General features: G+C 33.0%; 1 protein-coding gene across 3 annotated transcripts in view; it reads right to left on the minus strand.

The window, feature by feature from the left end:
• LMNB1 (lamin B1) overlaps positions 1 to 20,878 on the minus strand; it is a 74,455-nt gene that overhangs the window by 29,551 nt on the left and 24,026 nt on the right. For all 3 annotated transcript variants that reach the window (XR_004234184.1, XM_003759501.4, XM_031968545.1), the window contains 4 exons: positions 11,512 to 11,668; positions 10,151 to 10,276; positions 9,428 to 9,598; positions 7,971 to 8,096 (listed from right to left, as the gene is read on the minus strand). Coding sequence is in view for 2 of the 3 variants with exons in the window: in XM_003759501.4 (XP_003759549.1) it covers positions 7,971 to 8,096; positions 9,428 to 9,598; positions 10,151 to 10,276; positions 11,512 to 11,668 (580 nt within the window). In the remaining variant the exon portion in view is untranslated. The remainder of the gene's footprint in view (positions 1 to 7,970; positions 8,097 to 9,427; positions 9,599 to 10,150; positions 10,277 to 11,511; positions 11,669 to 20,878) is intronic.

Consider the following 20,878-nt stretch of genomic DNA (forward strand, 5'->3'; position numbering starts at 1 on the left):
GTTACTAACAATGTCCAGCAGCAAGAGATACAAAGAGAAATGCCATTTAAAATAACTATAGAGAGGCAGCTATGTGGTGCAGTGAATAGAGCACCAGGAGGACCTGAGTTCAAATATGATCCCAGACATGTGATATTTCCTAGCTGTGTGACCCTGGGAAAGTCACTTAACCCCAATTGCCTCAAGGGAAAAAAAGAAGAAATAAAATAAAATAAAATAACTGTAGATAATATAAAATATTTGGGAGACTACCTACCAAAACAAAGTCAGGAATATATGAACACAATTACAAAACACTTTCCACATAAATAAAGTCAGATCTAATCATCTGGGAAAATATCTAGTGCTCATGGGTAGGCCAAGCTAATATAATAAAAAATGACAATACTACCTAAATTAATTTTGTAATTTTAGAGCTAGAAAAAATAATAACAAAGTTCATCTGGAAGAATAAAAGGTCAAGTATTTCAAGAGAATTAATGGAAAAAATGCAAATGAAGGTGGCCTGGCTATATTAGATCTAAAACTATATTATAAAGCAGTGGTCATTAAAACCATTTAGTACTGGCTAAGAAATAGAGTAGTCAATCAGAGGAATACATTAGGTTCACAGGACAAAACAGTCAATGGCTTACAGTAATCTAATGTTTGACAAACCCAAAAGACTCCAGCTTTAGGGATAAGAACTCAATATTTGACAAAAACAGCTGGGAAAATTGGAAATCAGTATGGCAGAAACTAGACATTGACCCACACCTAACACTCTAAACCAAGATAAGGTCAAAATGGATTCATGATTTAGATACAAAAGAGTGATATTATAAACAAATTAGAAAAATAAAGGATAGTTTACCTCTCAGATCTGTGGAGAAGGCCACAAATTCTTTCCAAAGAAGAATTGGAATACAATATTGAATACAAAATGGATAAGCTTGATTATATTAAGCTAAAAAGTTTTTGTACAAATCAAACTAATGGAGACAAAATTAGAAGGGAAGCAATACATTGGAAGGATTCTGATAAGGGCCTCATTTCTAAAATAGATAGAGAATTAACAAATTTATAAAAATTCAAGCTATTTTTTTAATTGATAAGTGGTCAAAGGACATGAACAGACAATTTTCACATAAAGAAACTGAAACCATTTCTAGTCATATGAAAAGGTGCTCTAAATCACTATTGTTCAGAGAAATGCAAATGAAGACAACTCTGAGGTACCTCTCAGATTGGCTAAGATGACAGGAAAAGACAATGATGAATGTTGGAGGGGATATGGGAAAACTGGGACATTAATATACTATTGGTGGAGTTATGAATTGATCCAACCATTTTGGAGAGCAATTTGGAACTGTACTCAAAGGGCTATCTATTTGTGCATACCTTTTGATCCAGCAATGTCTCTACTGGGCTTGTATCCCAAAGAGATCATAAAGGAGGGAAAGGGACCCATATGTGTAAAAATATTTGTGGCAGCCCTTTTTGTAGCAGCAAGCAACTAGAAACTGAGTGGATATCCATCAGTTGGAGAATGGCTAAATGAATTATGGTATTTGAATGTTATGGAATATTGTGGTTCTATAAGAAATGATCAGCAGGATGATTTCAGAGAGGCCTGGAGAGACTTACATGAACTGATGCTTAAGTGAAGTGAGTAGAATCAGGAGATCATTGTACATGGCAACAGCAAGTTTATACGATGATCAATTCTGATGAACAATGAGATAATTCAGGCCAGTTCCAATGATCTTGTGATGAAGAGAGCCATCTGCCACCTAGAGAGAGGACTGTGGGAACTGAATGTGGATCACAACATAGTATTTTCACTCTTTTTGTTGCTGTTTGCTTGCATTTTATTTTCTTTCTTATTTTTCCTTTTTGATATGATTTTTCTTGTGCAACATAATTGTGGAAATACGTACAGAAGAATTGCATATGTTTAACAAATATTGGATTACTTGCCATCTAGGGGAGGAAGTGAGGGGAAAGGAGAGGAAAATTTTGGAGCAGAAGGTTTTGCAAGAGTGAATGTTGAAAATTATCCATACATAAGTTTTGAAAATAAAAATCTTTAATAAAAAAATACAAGCAGAAAAAAATTAATACAGACTGAATAGAAGTTAATGATTCTATAAGATGAGAAGAAATATTATTTTTAAGAGGTCAAGACTGGAATAATGTTAAACTATCATATAGCAAAAACAAGTGAGCTAGAAAATATCAGACAAATATAATTTGACAATCACTGAAATTCATGATCAAAAAAAGGAGCCAAAAGAAATCATAAAACTGTCCAGAATTTTAGAACTAGAGGACAAAATGAAAATCGAAAGGATATACAAGGCCCACCTAAAAAATCCCAAAATAAAAACTCCTAGAAATGTTATAGTCAATATTGAGAGTTTGAAAATCCAAGAAAAAAAATTACTGCAAATAGTCAGAAAGAAAGAAATTAAATACAAGGATCCACAGTCAGAATCACGCAAGATTTAGCAACTACTATCCTAAAGGAATAGGGAACTTGAAATATAAAATTCTGGAAAGAAAATGATACGACTTACAAAAAAAAGAATAATTTCATTTTTGATGCCAAGTGAAAAGAATAGAACACTAAGATATCCTTGTATACACCAACAAGATTTAGGCCAATCCCAAAAAACTTGTGATAGAAAGATTCATCTGAATCCAGAAAGAGGACCATGGGGACTGAATGTGGATTTCAACATAATGTCTTCATCTTGCTTATTGTTGTTAGCTTTCTTTTTTTTTTCCCCTTTTAATTTTTTCCTTTTTGATTTGATTTTTCTTGTGCAGCATGATAAATGTGGAAATATGTTTAGAATTGTACATGGTTTCACCTCTCTTGGATTATTTGCTGTTTAGGGGTGGGGTTGAGGGAAAGGAAAGGAGAAAAATTTGGAACAGAAAGTTTTGCAAGAATGAATGCTGAAAATTATCTTTGCATGTATTTGGAAAATAAAGAGCTATTATTAAAAAAATTTAAATTTAATTAAAGAATAATTTTATCAAAATTGGGTCAAAACATACAGAAGAAAAAATAGATCTTTAATGAAAGAGTATTACCAAGCACTGTTGATAAAAAAAAAAAAAATCTGAGATAGTAGCAACTTTGAAATATAAACACTGGAGTCAAGTCAATTAATAAACATTTATTAAGGACTTGCCAACACTGCCAAAATATTAGAATGTAAACAGTTTAATTAAAAAAAAAAAACCTTTATATAAATTGCTTGCTCATATTTACCAATTCAATATTGATCTGATTCTGGACCTCTGGTGGTATATGAATCAGTTGAAGAAAAATCTCACAGAGTACCTATCAGGGAGGGGATATGGGTTTCTGGACCTGTGATTTCACCAGACTGTGTAAAGAACTATTACTGAAAAAACTTACTCCCAAAGTGGATCCCCACTTCATCTACAAGTTCTAGGCTTAGAAAACTAACCACTGAGAAATTAATGTTTTGAAAGAGGTTTTCTTTTTTGTTTGTTTTTTTAAATCCTCAGGAATTGGCAACAGTTTTTAGTAGCGTTCGTAGGTACTTAATAAATGTTTATTGACTAACTTGACTCCAGTGTTTGTATTTCAAATTTGAATTTGAAAAAGAAAATATAGAAATGTTTTGAAGAAAACAACTCCTTAAAAATACAACTGGAGAAATAGGGAAAAGAAAAACATACTGAAGAAAACCACTTCTTAAAAAATAGATTTGGAAAAATGGAAAAAGAAAACATTTTCTTGAATATTAATAAAGTTGGCAAAATGGAAAAAGAGAACACCTGAAAAAACAGAACTGGTGAATGGAAAGAGAGGGTAGGAAAATGACCAATGCAAGGACCGGCCAGATTACTTACAATATTTACTCCTCCTGACGAGAGCTGATGAAATCATGTTACAGAATAAGGTATATCTTTTGTGTATGGCCAAGGTGGGAAAGTTTTTCTAAATTATGAATATTTGTTAGAAATGTTCGGTTTTCTTTCTTTTTCAAAAAGGAGAAGAAAAGAAGATGGATTTTCATTAATTGAAAAAAAAAAAAAAAAAAGAAATTAAATTTAAAAGGAAATATGTTGTAACTACCAGAGACTGAGCCATTCAGTAATTTAACCTTATTTCCTGCACTAGCCTAATGAGATCTTTCTTTCAAGGCCCATTTAGTCTTTTCTTTCCTTCTTACTATACAGTCTTCAGTGACATAGAAGAGGAGAAATTGTCATAACATAATTATACTGATTATAAATCTACCTAAGAAAAAGGAGAGCCTTTATCTGAACTGGTGGCAATCCTCAAATCTCTGTGGACTTTCAGCTGTTCTTTGAAACAACTTACAGAAGTGCTTCTCAAGGTCATACCTTCCATGAGATTCTCTTCCTGTTGAAATGTATTTAAACTCTTGCCTCTTCTGACCCTTCAGGTACTCTAGTAGTCTAGTAGTCTAGTGCTGTGCAGTGTCCTGAAATGTAATTTCCTTGCCTTTATTAAAAGACCCTCATAACTGTAGCTTTTTCAGTCTTTTATTTTAGGTTGACATTTCTGTTGTCAAAAGTGAGATTCAAAAACTCCAGTCTATCTGGCCAGTTTCAACCTTAGACATCTTTGTTTACACTTAGACACCTAGTACCAGAGGAGAAGAGAGAGCTATTGGCAAATGACTCCAAATTTTTTTCCAGTAAAAATCTCTTCTGGGTTTGTTTTAGTTACTGCTGATATCATAAATGCCCTTTATATAGACATAATTTTTTCTAACCATTTTTGTAATTTGAAGTCTCAGAAGTTAAGTTGCAAAACAAAATAAGGAAGGACTTTTCCTGTGCTCCTAGAGTGAGGGGGAGTCCTTAGGCCAGACTCTGTCTTCAGGTTAGGGTTCCAATCAGTGTCTTCTTCTTTACCACAGACTTCAAGAGTTCCCTTCACCCATGATTATGTATAGTACAAGTCTTTTTATTTAATGAGGAGAGAAAGAAAAAGTCTTTCCAAGTCTTTCCTTTAATTTTCAGTTTAATCTGAGATTGCTCATGCTTGGTGGGAAAGATCTAGCTGAAAGCCTCCTAATTTTTACTTACCTCACTACATGAATGCCTTTTTATTCCCCAATTCATTTTTTTCCCTCTAAAATGAACCGTCACTCCAAGTAGAGAGTTTTATTCTTGACACAGATTTTTGTTCTTAGCCAAATCTTTTACTTTGCTATTTTCAAGGATCAGGCCTTCTTGAGGAAGCTAGGAATGTTGGATCTAGAGTCAAGATAACTTTAGTTCAAATTTAGCCTCAGACATTTATGGAAAGCCACTTAGCCACTGCTTGCCTCAGTTTCCTCAACCATAAAATCAGGTTAATACCTTGTAAGAAGGACTGTTGTAAGATAATTTTTATAAAGCAAAAAACGCATAGTAAGTGCTATATATAAATGTTCATTGTCTTTCCTCTTCTCCTTCCATTTTGTGACTCCCATAATACCTCATGGTATTATGCTGCCTCTTGGGAATATTATTACTACTTAGACCAAATACCTTATGGAGTTGTTGTTAGGATAAAATTAATTTAAAATCACTTTGTAAAAAATGTAAAAAGTACCTACTATGTATCAGATAACATACTAAGTAGCGCTGAAAACTAAAAACAAAAACAAATACAACCGAAAAACTTTGCTTTCATGAAGTTCACAGTCCACTGAGGAAGACAACATGCAAACCAATTATATACAAAAATGATACATAGATAACACACATATATATACACACAGAATAAATCAGAAATTATCAACTAAGGGAATCAAAAGACTTCTGGTGAAAAGCTTAAGGAAGAAGTCAGGGAAGCCATGAAGGAGAGATGAAGAAAAGAATTCTATACATTGGGAAAAGTCACCGAAAACAGAGAGAGATAGGAAATGGAATATTTTGTGCAAGGAAAAACAAGAAAGCTGTTGTCACAGATTGCAGAGCACATGAAGGTCGTAAAGTATAAGATAAAAGAGTAATGAAAGGTTTTGAATGGCAGACAAAGGATTTAGGGTTTTATAGTAGATTGTAAGGATAATACAAAGCTGCCACAGTTTATTGAACAGAGTTGAGGGGTGGCAGGGTAGAGTAACTGAAATGCTCAGATCTACACTTTAGAAAGATCAATTTGACCACTAAATATTAGACAGACTTGAGTAGGGAAATACTTGAGGCAGAGAGCTCAAATAGCAAGCTACTGTAACAATTCAGGCATGAAGGTGAGGGCCCTGTACTAGGGTGGTGATAGTGTCAGAGCAGAGAAGAGAAAATATGCTAAAAAATATGAGAGTTATGAACAAAAACAGAATAATCATAATTAGGTAATGGCTTGGATATGGGAGATGAGAGACAGTAAGGAGCTGAAGATGAAATCCAGTTTGCTAACCACAGTGACTGGGAAGATAGTAGTAGACACTTTTTTTCCTACAAAATAATCAATTTAACATAAACAATAGATAGTCAGATAGTAAGATTGGATGTTAGGAAAGAATAAGAGCTGGACAAGGAGATTTTACAATCATCATTATAGAGATGATAATAGAGTCCAGAGGAGAAAATATCAAGGGATACAATATATAGGAAGAGGAGAAAAGAGCCTAGGAAAAGAGCCATGGGAGACATTTATGGCTAGTGGGGAAAACTTGGATGAAGATCTAGCAAGGGAGATTGAGGAGAGGTCAGATATGTAGGTATGTAGAAGAAGGTATTCATGAAGAAAGGAGAGTCACAGAAACTCTGGAAAGTGTATCAAGAGAAGAAGATAATCATGTTAAAGGCTACGGAGAAGTCAAAAAAAAAAAATGAGTAAAGATAATTAGATGTGGCAATAAACAGATTATTAATAACTCTGAAGTAAAAATTTTCAACTGAATGATAAGGTCAGAAGCTAGATTGTAGAGAGTTGTGAAGAGAGTTAGAAGAAAAGTACTATTATAGACCAGTTTTTAGACATGAAAAACTGGAAAAATAGATTATGATAATTATTATGGGTGAGTCAAGTAAAAGTTTTTGGAATATGGATAAGCAATGGCATGTTTGTAGACAGTGAAGAAACAGCCTTTATAGGGAGAGATCAAAGATTAGTGAGAGAGGGGGTAGTGGAAAAGGCAACCTGTTAGAAAATATGGGATAAAATAGATTAATTTTTGCATGTACAGGGGTTTGCCTTGGGAGGGAGGGGGAAAAGGTACTTTTTCAAGTGAAACAGGAATGAAAGGGAAGATAGTGGCAGAAGGCAATTGAGTGATGTGAGATGAGGAAGGGGGGAAATGAAGGAGATCTAAGGAAATGTACTTGATGTTTTTAGGGAAGATTTCAGCTAGGAAAAATGGGAGGAAGAAGATTCATGGAAGATTTGGAGAGGGATCAAAAGGTATGACTGAGTTTCTGTGGGAGGTATAATAGTGAATAAAAAAGGGACATGTGAAAAATACAGTTAAGAGTCCAATTAAATAAGTTTTGATTAGTGTAATATCTATGAAACCGAAAGTTTTTAGCAAAAGTATTCCTTGTCTTAAACTCATCCCATGCTCCAAAAAAACTCATTCACATAATTCACATAAGATCAGCTTTTTTTCTAATTTATAATCATTCCTCATAATGACTTTCTTGAATGACATTAAGAGAAATAAGGTTTCAGAGAAGAGAGTTAAAGCAAAATTGAGGACTGGATCAAATAATGAAGAAATTGGATTCTGGGTCCAGCACAATCTAGCCTTGGTTTCCTCAACTATAAAATAGAGGTAATGATGCCGTTCTTTCTGATATACAGGATTCTTAGAAAGATCAGATGAGATACAATGTGAAACATTTCTTTGAAAATATAAAGTGCTATATAAATACAAGATGAGATCAATATCATCATTATTAGGACAGAGATGAACAAGGCAAAAAAAGTTATAATAAAGATCATGTCAAAAGATTTTTATTCTAAGTGGCAAATGCATGCTTACCTCTTTCTGTAAATTAGAAAGCTGGGAGGAAAGGCTTTCAATCCTCATTTGGCTTTCCATCAGTTCTTCTCTGGCACTGTTGACAGTGAATGCAGTCATCTCTGAGGACAATCTAGCATTTTCAAGCTAAACAAAATAAATAAATTTCAGTTAAATTCATGATGTAAATAAGCACTAACAAAAGCAGAAGCATGAGTCAACAAGAGATGTTTCATAAATAATTCTGCTAGTAAAAAGTTGTTGAAATCCAGGAAAAGCATCATGAAGTTTCCTGATCTTGAAAAGGAGAACTAAGTCTAAATTGGGACTATACTGGATTACTACTTGCTACATAGACAAATACAATTTTGATGATTTAATAATAAAGCTAATGATGGTTCCAAAGCTTTTAATGATGTTTTTTCCATTCAATTTTTAACATCTTATATAAACTTCTAATTAGATAACTGGGAAATATCAATTCTGGTGTGGTAGTTATTTAGAAAAGTATATCACATTCTTAACTTACTAAGTTAATTAATTCATTAACCAACCTGATCCTATAAATTAAAAAATAAGAGATAGTAAATTTAAATTTAAAATTATTTAAATTAAATTATTTAAAATCAGATAAAGCATATTATCATGGCATTAAGTTCTATAAATAGTTTTTGTTAAAGCAAACAAAAATCCCTAATTAACTTTGAAAGACTTGGGTTTCTTCACACTGATACAGGAAGGTAGCAAGCATTTATTAATTGGCAAGCACTGTGCTAAGCATTTAATCCTTACAACAACCTTGGGAAATAAGTGCTACAGTTAAGAAAAATGCCTCATATTTATACTCAAAGAGGATAAGTAATTTGCATAGGTTCATACAACTACTAAATTTCTGAAGCCACATTTGAATTCAGAACTTTTTAATTTAAGGCCCAGTGCTTAATCCACTGTATCATAATGAGACAGTTGTTGGTAAACAAGATACAGTCATCTAAGTCTTTGTCTGAAATCAAAATATGATTTTTCTGGTGATTTGCAAAACTTTAGTTTATGAAAAACTAAGAAAATCTGAACCTGCATAAAAGAAGAATAATTTCTCCAATTCAAATCTGTGATTCATTTTAGAAATGTCAAACTTAACTGCAACTAACAAGTTCTAGCAATGACTTTATGCAATATCCTGTCAAATGATAAGAAACTTTAAAACAAATTTTTTAAAATAGTAAGATATCATGGAGTAATGGATAGAAACCCAGCCTCATAAATAAGAAGATCTGGGTTCAAGTACTGTCTCTGACACTCTAATCACGTGACTCCAGTCAAATGATTTAATCTTGCAGTGTCTTCAGGCAACTCTCTAAGATTTTAAGTTGCTGAGTAAATGGTGACCTACATTAGTACAGGAGGTCCTCATAAGAAGTTCCCTGTACTAAAGAAATCACAAGTAAACTCCAAAAAATTTGGAAAGAATTTCTTACTTTGGCATGATAACTCTGTTCTAGCTCCTCTTTGTACAATTTCACTTGTTCATTGTGCTGTTCTCTCATCTCGTGTACTGCTTGAGCCAATTTATACTCATACTCAATCTGGCGCCCAGAATCCACTTCTACTAAGCGTGTTTCATGTTTTCTTCTTGTTTCATTGATCTCCTAGGAAAAGAGAAAAACAACTCATCTTCCATCATAAGAATATTAGACACAAAAGTAATGTGAAATTGCAAAGGTTAGCATTTTTATGTCTAATGAATTAACTACTTTTTAGTTATGAAGAAAAAAAAAGCCTAATCATCAGGCTAGATTTTCTACTAGAATGTCTACTAAAGCAAATGTTGGCTTCTCCAAGTCCTTGGCCAAAGCAAACAGAAAATTGTATATGACTGTTATTTCTAGTAAAAGAATCAGTAAAAGAAACCAATCAACAACAAACTGTTCCTGATAAACTCTTCAGAGAATGAATAAGATTCACATTCCTGATTACAGTAATTTCAGTTCCTTGTTTGTTTAGTCAGCAACAGTACTTCAGCAATTTATCCTTTTCAGATGAATAAAGAATGAAGTCATCAAGGTAGATAAATATAATTATACAAACATATATATGCATATATATATATACATATATCTATACACACATATAATTTAAATAAATAGCTACAGGGCATTTTTCATTTTCACTTTAAAATTTTAAGTTACTTTTTTTTTTACCTCTTCATACATATTTTTGCGAAACTCCAGGTCTTCAGTGAGACTTTGACAATGGTTCTCAAGATCTACTTTAAGTAAGGTTTCATCTGCTAACTGATTCTTGGTAGCTGCTAAGGAAGCTTCCAACTAGAAAAAAAAAGAATATAATTAGTGGAAATAAATACATAAGGAAAAAAGAATCTCTGCAACACAATAGTCATGCCATACTTTATGGCAAGAAAATATGAAGCCATCTGTGAATCAAATCAAATTTACTAAATTTTAAATACCATAACTGTATATGTATGTGGGTATCTAATTGAATTGAATATCTAGATGCCCACTCTAATTATACCAAGCTTACTCATAAAAATAAAATGAAACATCAAATAAATCCTTACTTTCTGTTAATTGAGAATGAGAAAGGAAAAAGATAAATAAAATTCATCTTCCTCTTGCTATAAGCTTCATTAAGGCAGAGAGTATTTTATTCATCTTTTGAATACAACTAAGAATTCAAAAGTATCTTGGTACACAGAAGAGTTTAAGAAACATTTTCTCCATGAAATTTTTTTAACTGAAATGCAAAGTCAAATTTTTAATTTTGGCTAATTAGTTTATCCTTTTCCTTTTACCAGAGCAGCATATTGCAGAAAAAAGTTTCCTACTCTTAAGGAACCTACAATCTAATGGGAGAAGAGAATATGCAAAACAAAAGATTAATCCTTCTCTTCCCCCACCAAAAAAACAAGAACTCTTTATTCCAACAAGATATAGACACAATAACTTGGAGACAATTTTAGGAGAAAGGCACCAGTATTTAAAAGGATCAGAAAAAAGCTTCTTGCAGAAAAGAAAGATTTCTGCTAGAATCTTTAGGAAGTCTAAGAACACAAGAGATAGAGATGAGGAATGGACAAAAAGGATAAAAGGATAAAAATGGAGGTTATCACTGGTGAAGACTTAGAGTCATAGAATCAGAGTTGGATGAGGCATTATACACTCTTATAATTTAACCCTCATATTTTATAGGTAAGAAATATGACACCCAGAAAGATTCAAAAACTTGTCAATAGTCATACAGTGGCAAAGTTAGGATAAATTTAAGCTCTTCCCCCTGCTATCACAAGGTCACCTGAGGGGAAAGATGAAAAGGAAAAAAAGTGCTACTTAATCCATAAACTGGGTTGTTCTGTCCATGAAAAACAGTAAGTTAATAATAGTTTTCTTTGTAAATAATCTCAAGACTTTATTTTTAAAAAATGCAACTCTGAAAAAAAAATGCAACTCTGTGCCAAGGGCAGATTACAAAGAATTAACAAATGAGAGAAGAGAGTTAACCTGCTGTCATATCCAAAATGAAAGACTTCCACTTATCTCACCTGTACAATTTGGTCCCTCAGCTCCTTCAAGTCATTCTCCAGGCTTTTCTTGTCACCAAGTGCTGTAGCCAAGGCAGCTTCTTTGGCATTCAGCGAAGCTTCGTATTCTCTAAGCTTAATCTGGGCACCATTAAGATCAGATTCTTTCTTGGTATAACTACAACAAATTTGAGAAAGGCTCAGAACACTCTAAAATGACTTTATACTGCCTACTTTCTATGCCTCTACCTTCCTAAAAAGGCCAAGAAAAAAAACCAAGAATACCAAGTTTATTCATGTTGTTGTAATTTTAAAATAAGAAATAGTGTATCCTTCTGAAACCAAACAAAGAAACTTAAAAATTCCATTTACCTCAGAAAGATCCAATAAAAAACAAAACAGCAAAACCTAACATTCTACTAGGAGTCAGGGGGCAAAGTACACTCCTAGAGGAAACTCCCTCTACCATCCTAGATCTGCATGTACTTTATAACTTTTAATCTTAGAGAGCCTGAGGCTCTGAGACTTTAAATGGCTTGCCAACAGCCACAGAGGCAGAATATGTTAAAAACTGGACTTGAATCCATCTCTTCCAGTCTTTAAGGTTACTGTTCTCTATGCTATGAATCCCAAGTGAATAGTCTATCAGAATTTTAGATTCTCTATTAAGATGCCAAAAAAAGTATAAATTGCCTACTAACCAACACACACACACACACATACACATACACACACACACACACAGTAATTTAAGAAAATGTAGTGGGAAGAAAACTAGATTGACCAAGCAAAAACATTATAAAATTTTTCTTTAAAAAAAATAAATCATTCAAGTAATACCCATAGATATAAAAAGATAGTAAACAAAATGTCATTAAAATAGAATGACATGACTAAAAGTTCATATTCAACTTAAGGTTTAAATACATCTACTTTGAACACAACTGTGAGGTATCAGTTTCCTTTAATTACTTATCCAAGGTCATCAGAGTGGTTGAAATGAAGTCTTCTAACTCTAAGTCCAGTGATTTCCAATTCTTTGCTGCTTCTCCAAATTATTGTATACCACCAAGATAGCGGATAGAGATTGGATCTATAATTTTATGGGTATGGGGAACTCTGGATAAGGAAATTCACCATACCCATATTAGTTAGCATTTTCTTCTCAAGTAATAGTCAACTTAGAGAGTACCCCTAGCACACTTAAAGATTAAGTTCCCCAGGGTCACAAACACAGTACCTATTAAAGGCAGCACTTCAACTCAGGTCTTCCTGGTCTGAAGGCCATCACTAATCAATAGGGAACACTACTTCTCATGTCACAAACAGAAAGGCCTTTAATAAAGAAAATGTCAGTTTTTAAAATTCTTGCTTACACATACACAATGGTTTTAAATTATCTTTCTTATTTACAAACAACCTAAAATTTTGTAGAAGAAATTGTCAACCTAGGCATATCCAATTACAAATACTCCCACAACTAATTTTAAATCAGTATGGTACAACTTAATGTGATTTTACTATATTTCTAAATTTATTCTTTATAAAACTGAATTATATAAAACCTATAGCACCTATATAAAACCTGTAGCGCATTATATGAAACAGTAAAGCTCATTTAATCTACTTATACTCTTAAATAGTACTGATCCCATAATGTTAAATTTTCAGACTTATCCTTTTCTAAGAATATCACTCTAGTATATTTCAATTATTGGTGCTTGTGGATAGGAAACAAACTTCTAGTTAAATTCTATCATACTGAAAATTGAAGAATAAAAAACTATCTACACAAGTAAAAAATTGATCTGTTATTCAACATTAAAGTAATCAAGTGATAACGCTATGAAATATGAAATTTAATTATATTTTATTTTTGCTCAACTTTCTACCACAGAGCAGCTTCTTTTGCCAAAAATGCTCTAGGAAAAATGCTTGAATTTGCTTAAATAATGTGCTATTTTAAAAAATAATATTCTAAGTCCTAGATGTAAAAGCCACAGGCAGGCTTAACTAAAGACTGCTTGAAAAATTCCTAATTATTTTTAAAGAATAAGCAACACTACACATATTAATAATTTATAAGGGAAACTTATTTAAAATGGAACTACATAAATGTAGCCATTTCCTGAAGTCCAAAAATCATGGCTTATTTCATTATATAAATGCTTTCTACAGTAACCATTACATATGAGAGAATTCCAGCCAACATGGCTTCCTTTACAAAAGGCAGATCTTCCTAGTTCCTATATAGGTACTTTAGAAAAATCCTAAAATTAACACCAGAATAAATGATGCTTAAGAAATCCATAAAGAAATTACAAAAGGTGATTTAAGTAGTATAGTAGAAAGAGCAACCAGTCCTGGACCCGAGTTTAAATCTGGTCTCAGACCTGAGGAAGTCTGATTGCCTTTAAAATAATAAGTAAATAAAAATAAAAAAGTGATCTTTGTCATATCAGGTCTTCACATAGTTGGCCTGGGCAATAGGAGAAAGGGTTCCTCTAGCCAAGCAAATATGAGCACTAGTGTGACAAATACATTCTGTAAACCTGCCTTGGAAATCAATAAGAGGAGAAGGTTCTGCTAAAAACAAACAAAAACAAAACATCTCAGGATTATCAACCATCTTGGCACTGCAGTGTTGAGACTTAAGTAGCCAAAGTTCCAAGGCTCTGATGTAGCTGTTACTCTGTCCTGAAAATCCCAAACCCAGAAAATCAGGAATTCTGAAGCTCAAAGATACAGGGTAGGGAATAGAGGGGAAGAAGAGGACTGATCTTTCAGAAGCAGAAGTCTAATTAAGAACTCAGAGATCCCAGAGGAAGTGGAAGTAGAATGAACATTCCAAAAGTCCATCAGGGAATAGACCCAGAATCTGCCACAAAAATCACAATTCAGAACTAAAACTAGAGAGAAAAGTAAAAACAAAGAAGACAACAGCTAATATTAAAAAAATTATTAGAACTCTATTGTTAACTGCAAACAGAATCTCAAAAGAAAAAACAGATTTGCTACAGGAGTTCTTGACAATCTAGAAGAAATGGAGTATGATTTTTTTAAAACATCTTTTGAGGAAAGGATTAGGAGAATAAGTAATTTAGAAGGAAAATTTAAGCTTAAATTAAGTGGTGAACAAGATAGGAATCAGAAAATCAGAATAGACCAAACAGAAATCAATGAGACTATTTGAGAGCAAGAAATCTTAGAACAAAATTTAAAAATTAAAAAGGTTGAAAATAAAATATATATCAGAAACAAATGACCTAGAAAATAAGTCAAGGAAAGGTAACTTAAGAAATCACAGGATTCACTGAAAACTAAATGACTAAAAAAAAGAGGGTGGGATAGAGGGAAGAACATATTTGTGTACTATAATTCTTTTATTTTCTTTCTTCTTTCCATGTTTCTTTCCTTCTTTTGAAAGTCTGGGTTCTCTTTATCTTACCCAAGGGTGTAAGTATAGGGCTTCTCATGAGCCAATCCCTCTACTGACAGACAAAGAAATTTTGACCTGTTCCATTTCTGACCTTGGCTGACTTGTAACTCTTTGGGCACCCTGGAGGCCTCTCATTCACTATATTAATGCTAAACTTAGTTTGAACACCCAAGCAGCATAAATCTATTTCAACTTAGAACTTCCAAGTTCAAGAAATTACCCTTATCCTCAGGGTCCTCAGTAGCTGAGATTATAGGCCCCATCCTAGATATCATATTTCAATAAATAAAAATGAAAATTGACAGAGGATAAAGATGGAAACAATTCCTAATAACTCTTAGAAGGAACCCCAAAAAGCAAAAATCCCAGGAATGTCATAGTAAAAATCTAGAGCTCGCCTCAGAGATAAAATACTGTAAGTATCAAGAAAAGATTTCAAGTTCCAAAGAACTATAGTTAGGATCACAAAGGGTCTGGCATCTTCTATTAAAAATAAGATGGATCTTGAACTACATTTCAAACCTGCCACGGTTGAGTATAATCCTAAACCTTTTATAGAAGATGTTTAAGCATTCTAATGAATAGATAAGAAATAAGAAGTTTAAATTTTATAAACACAAAAATCCAGAAAACCATTTTAAGCAATTGCTTTCAATTGCTATATGATGATACTATATAATACTATATGATGATTTAGTGCTAATATTTTAGTGGGAGAAGAAACAAGTATCTCTTCAAAACTTTAATGCTTTCAAAGATTATTTAGTGAGTTAAATAAGAAAAATAGAGGGGAGAGAAAGATTCTTTTTTGAGTGTTTTAAGAAAGGAAAAAGGGGGAATATACCGATGTAGAAAAGAGGAAGAAGTTGGTTAAAGGAATTTCATTGTTATTTGAACCAGACTAAAAGAATATTGAACACACACACACACACACACACACACACACACACAGAATTTGGTGTAAAAAATACATCAAACTCAAAAGGGAAAAAAAGTGGAGATGGAGGGAGACAGTTGAGAGGGAATAATACCAGAGAAGGAAATAATCACAAGCAAAACAGATTTTCTAAGAGAAGATTAGGAGAAGGGAGAAAAGTAAAACAAATAACAAGAATTTAAGGGTATACCTGAGATTGTCTCTTAAAAAGTTGGGCAATGTTTTAACAAATCATGGCATATAAACATAATGGAAAATTCTTCTACTATAATAACAAAAGGGACAATTTCAAGGAATCCTGGTTTGTATGTTCTAAGATTTCTTCAGAGTATCAGGACAAGTGAAGAGGATAAAACTAGAAGAATTTATGTAAGGACAACATTATAAAGAAAAATAACATTGAAAATCTTAAAAATTCTAGTGCTTGTGACAAAACTCAAAGGCGAGATGATCAATCATGTTATCCACTTTCAGATAGACACAATGTAATGAGATATTTTTGGACATGACCATTATATGGATTAATTTTGCTTAAAACTAAATCTTACTTATTACAGGGTTGTTCTTTTCTCCTTTCTCCATATCCATTAAAGGAAAGAAGAGATTAGCAATAGATATAATCCAAAAAGAATCATTTAGACATTTTAATGCACAGAAGGAAGTGCAGACAAGGAAGACAGTTTTTAATTTAATATATAAAATTATATACTTTTCTGAAAAGCAAGCAGAATGACATAGGAACACGCATTTTAAATTAAAATACAATAAAATACAAAGAATTGACAGAGAGGATGAATTTAGAGAAACAGAAAGATTTGCATTTAACTGATGCATATGCTTATTTGCATCATTTCATGCAATGTTGACACTAAGAATGAAGGTAGGGCCCTTTTTTGCACAGTGCCTGACACAATGGAAACACTTAATAAGTACTGGTTAATGTTGATGGTGAAATAAGCAGAACCAAGTAAACAATATACAACATGATAATTATATAAATAGCCTCAAACAAATGTTGTGGTATTATAAAGAATAAGCTTGATTCTAAAGAAAAGATATATGACAAGATTTCTTCCATTCCTTTGTGAAGGTACAGGTCCAGGTATAAAATATTAGATATAGTGTCATTTTTTTTTTTAAGACATATCAATTGGATTTGCAATTTTTTTCTTCTAATTTTTTTTTTCCTGAGGCAACTGGGGTTAAGTCACTTGCCCAGGGTCACACAGCTAGGAAATGTTAAGTGTCTGAGGCCAGATTTGAACTCAGATCCTCCTGACTTCAGGCCTGGTGTTCTATCCTTTGCACCACCTAGCTGCTCCTTTTTATTATTTTTTAAAGGGGGAATGAAATATAGAGGGAAATTGGGCAATGTGAAAACAAAATAAAAATCAAGTGACATTTTCAAAAATTCTAATGAATGATATATACATGTAATTCTGATTAATTCAAAGGCTATTTAAGGGTTTTTATTTTAAGCTTTAATAAAAGTTACAACAGTTCAGTTATCACCTTCCTTCCTCCCCCAATCTTTTTATCAAATAATCTAAAATAGAGGCTTTCTTTTGTTATAATTGGCATCTCAAAGATGCCAAATTTTAATCCTAACAAATCTTTTCTTGTTGTTAAAATTATGTTTATAAAATTGAATTTAAACCCTATGAAAAGAATTTGAAACTTTTCCTTCTGATTTACTTAAATTCAAACTCCCAAATTCAAAGTACTGCATAAATTTATCATCATATATTAACAAAGGACTCCAAGAATCTATAAATGTGTAAACTGAAGTTTTAACTTAAAGATTGTAAAAATTCAGAAACATTGTAAATAAAACTAAACTGAAGTCCCATGAACATAAAATTATATATAAAATTACATTTTTCAAAGTGAGGCTTGCCAAAGATTTTGCTTTTAATAGCAAATTTCATTTTTTAAAGGAACTTATAAAACACATTTTAAAAAATATTTTTACAAAGTCTCTTTAAATCCCCTTAATCTGTCCTCCATTTTATTACATCCTCTCCCCTTTTTCTTATTCCCTTCTTCTCTTTACTAGCCTATTAGGTAAAATAAATTTCTATACCCAACTGAATGTATACATGTATTCTTCCCTCTGAACTAATTCTAAAGAGGAGTATCCTAAAGATCAGCATATAACTGTTACTGGAATTTTAATTATGTGCTACATAAGGACTGAATAACTCTCAAAGGAGAAGAGGTGACTGGGCGATGGTGACAGAGGGAGAACTGGAAAGTGATGACTGTGAGCAAGGAGTATTCCAACTCCTCCATTTCAAACAATGAATTAGAAGAATGAATGAGTCTCAGTGATAGCCAGAAGGGTGGAAAAGCAAAAGATCTAAGATAACTTATTTGTTACTTACTGAGCAGAAACAACAGTGGAAGGTTTGGGTAATAAGAATGGGAGATTGGGAGGGTTGGGTTGAAGGAGGTGAGAATATTGGAGTAGCCAATTGGGGATAAAGAATGGTGTTTAAACAAAATCACTGGAATGTGAATGGTATTATTGAGTGAAATTTCTTTTACCCAATGAGTTCAGGTATATAATATCCTTAGGAATGGGGTCTCAGGGTTCTCTCAGAGTTAAGTCAGAATAAGGGATGGAAGAGTGGGAGAGTATGGAGGGTGTCTCTTTTCTCCTTAAGGTAGAAAAAGGTAGAGATAGGAAACCTGTATGTAATGGAAAGTAAGCAGACAAAATTACTGTCTGAGCTATGAAGTGTAAAGGAATAAAATACATGTGCACAATCTCTGTATAAAGGAAGAAAGGTGATGGGTAAAGAGCTGCGGGGTTAGTTTCCCTAAAGTAACCACTACTTTGTTTGTAGCCACTAGATAAACAATGAAGATCTAGGAGGGCTTGGTAGAGAGGTGAAATCAGTAACTTTTATTTATAAATCCCATTCCTAACTGGATATAACAAATGCAACAAACATTTAAACTTACTACAAGCAAGTCAGAGATACCAAAACAGAAGGTGTTTGTTACCATCTGCTAACAAAGAGCTAGCATTCTTCTAGGGATGGACAGGTGTTCAGAGAAGACTAGGACTCTAGTGTAAGGACTACTAAGCCCTTTTCAAGGTTGTTTTCCACATTTGGTGCAACCCAACTCCTGAACTTTAGTTCCAAGTGACAATGCAGCAGGCATGGTTATATTGGGATTTATAGTCACAACCCAGCACACAGACAGCCTAGATCACAGGGTCACCTTTCTTATTGGACTGAAGGAGGAATGCCCCCCCATCTGATAATCCAGGAACTGATACTGATCCTCAACTCACTTAGCACCAAGACTGAGTAAAAAGCACAGTATTTAACTGGGGCCAATTCAGACCACCTTAAAGTTATCTGAGACACTAGGCTGGTGAACCATGAATGATCATGCATGGGTGGAAACTGAGATGCTTTGAGATCCAATCCCAAGGAAACCACAATTAAGAATTAGGAAGTGGGAGACAAGGAAAATGAGGCAGGGAAATCTCAAGGACCTTAAACATCAACAGAAAAAAATCAGTAATTGAAAGAAATATGGTCACCAGTTCTAGTAAAGTTTAGAATCTCTGAATAAATATTGGAAAATGATTAAGTACTTCATGAGACAGAGGACCCTATGGAATTTAAGGAGAATAGGGAACTAAACAAACTGTTCCTGAGTAGTTTAAAAGAAAAATGAGACTTATGAAAGCAGAATTTATGTCCTCAACAGCAAAAAATATTGAGAACAGAAAAACTTGAATAAATAACAGCAAGTTTCACCAAAGAAACTAGAGAAGAAATTGTGAATTCATAGAACTGAAGGACAACCTAGAAGAAGAGAGGTAAAAATTTGAAACATTAAAAGAAAAATATGCTCTATGAAAACAAAGTATGTAACTAAAAGACAATTTGCATAGAGACATCCTAAGGATCCTCCACCTCCCAGAAAAATCCAACAGGGGAAAAAACTTTTACACCACAATTAAGGAAATAATAGAAGAAAAAATGTTCAGAACTTCTGAACATAGAAAATATCTCAATTCAAAGAATTCACTTATTACCCCCAGAAAAAGACCAAGGCTAAAAACTCCAAGATGCAGTGGTTAAATTTAACAATTTAATTTAGAAATACACAAACCATTGGGAAAAGACCATCAAATATAAAGTAAAGGACATTTGAATAAGGTATGAGAGAAATGATTTTTTTCTCTCTCATATCTTATTAATATAATCATTTATCAAAGTAGGTTATTTAGTCACTGAAGGATGTATGGATAAGATTGCTCAAATTCATGGGGTCTAAGCTTTTTAATCCAAAACGGGAGACCCTACCTAACTAGAGATCTTTACAAAGGTTTAATCTAAGATGAATTCAAGTCTATTGTATTATGTTTAGGGTTGGGTGGGTGGAGGCAGATCTTTTGTCTAGACTGATTGAGGCTAACAGTAGTAAGATGATCAGTCAGGTCCCTCAGCCTCTCACAGAATACCTTTACCTGTCATAATATTCATTCTCTCATTAATTGTTAATTAGAGTTGATTACTACCCTCAACACCCACTCTTCCAAGGGTATGTAAGCTTTGAGTAGGTTTCATGAGAAGATCTATGGAATTCAAGAGTGTCACTGACCAATTTTTTTTTAAATTAACTGCTAGTATGATTAATAAAATGATGAATTACCCAGAAACTATATCTCAAACTTTTTATATATCCAGGCAAGATTACTCTACAATCACTAGAAAATGGGTAGAAAATTGTCTTCCAAAGAACACTGGAGCTCAGGTTGCAGCCCAAGGTATTCCTATCTGGCAAATCTGAGTTTAACCATACAAAACAGATGTTCAGTAATAAAAAACTAAAAAATATTTTTAGAAAGACAACCACAACTGAAGAGATTAGTTACTTCTCCAATACCCTAAATAACAGAACTTCAAGAGGAATGAATAAATGTAGACAACAGCAGGGAACAAAACAGAAAGACCAAGAAAAAACGTCTTTCTAATGGTTCACAT

Source organism: Sarcophilus harrisii, chromosome 1 (genome assembly GCF_902635505.1).
Source record: "Sarcophilus harrisii chromosome 1, mSarHar1.11, whole genome shotgun sequence".
NCBI lineage: Eukaryota > Metazoa > Chordata > Mammalia > Dasyuromorphia > Dasyuridae > Sarcophilus > Sarcophilus harrisii.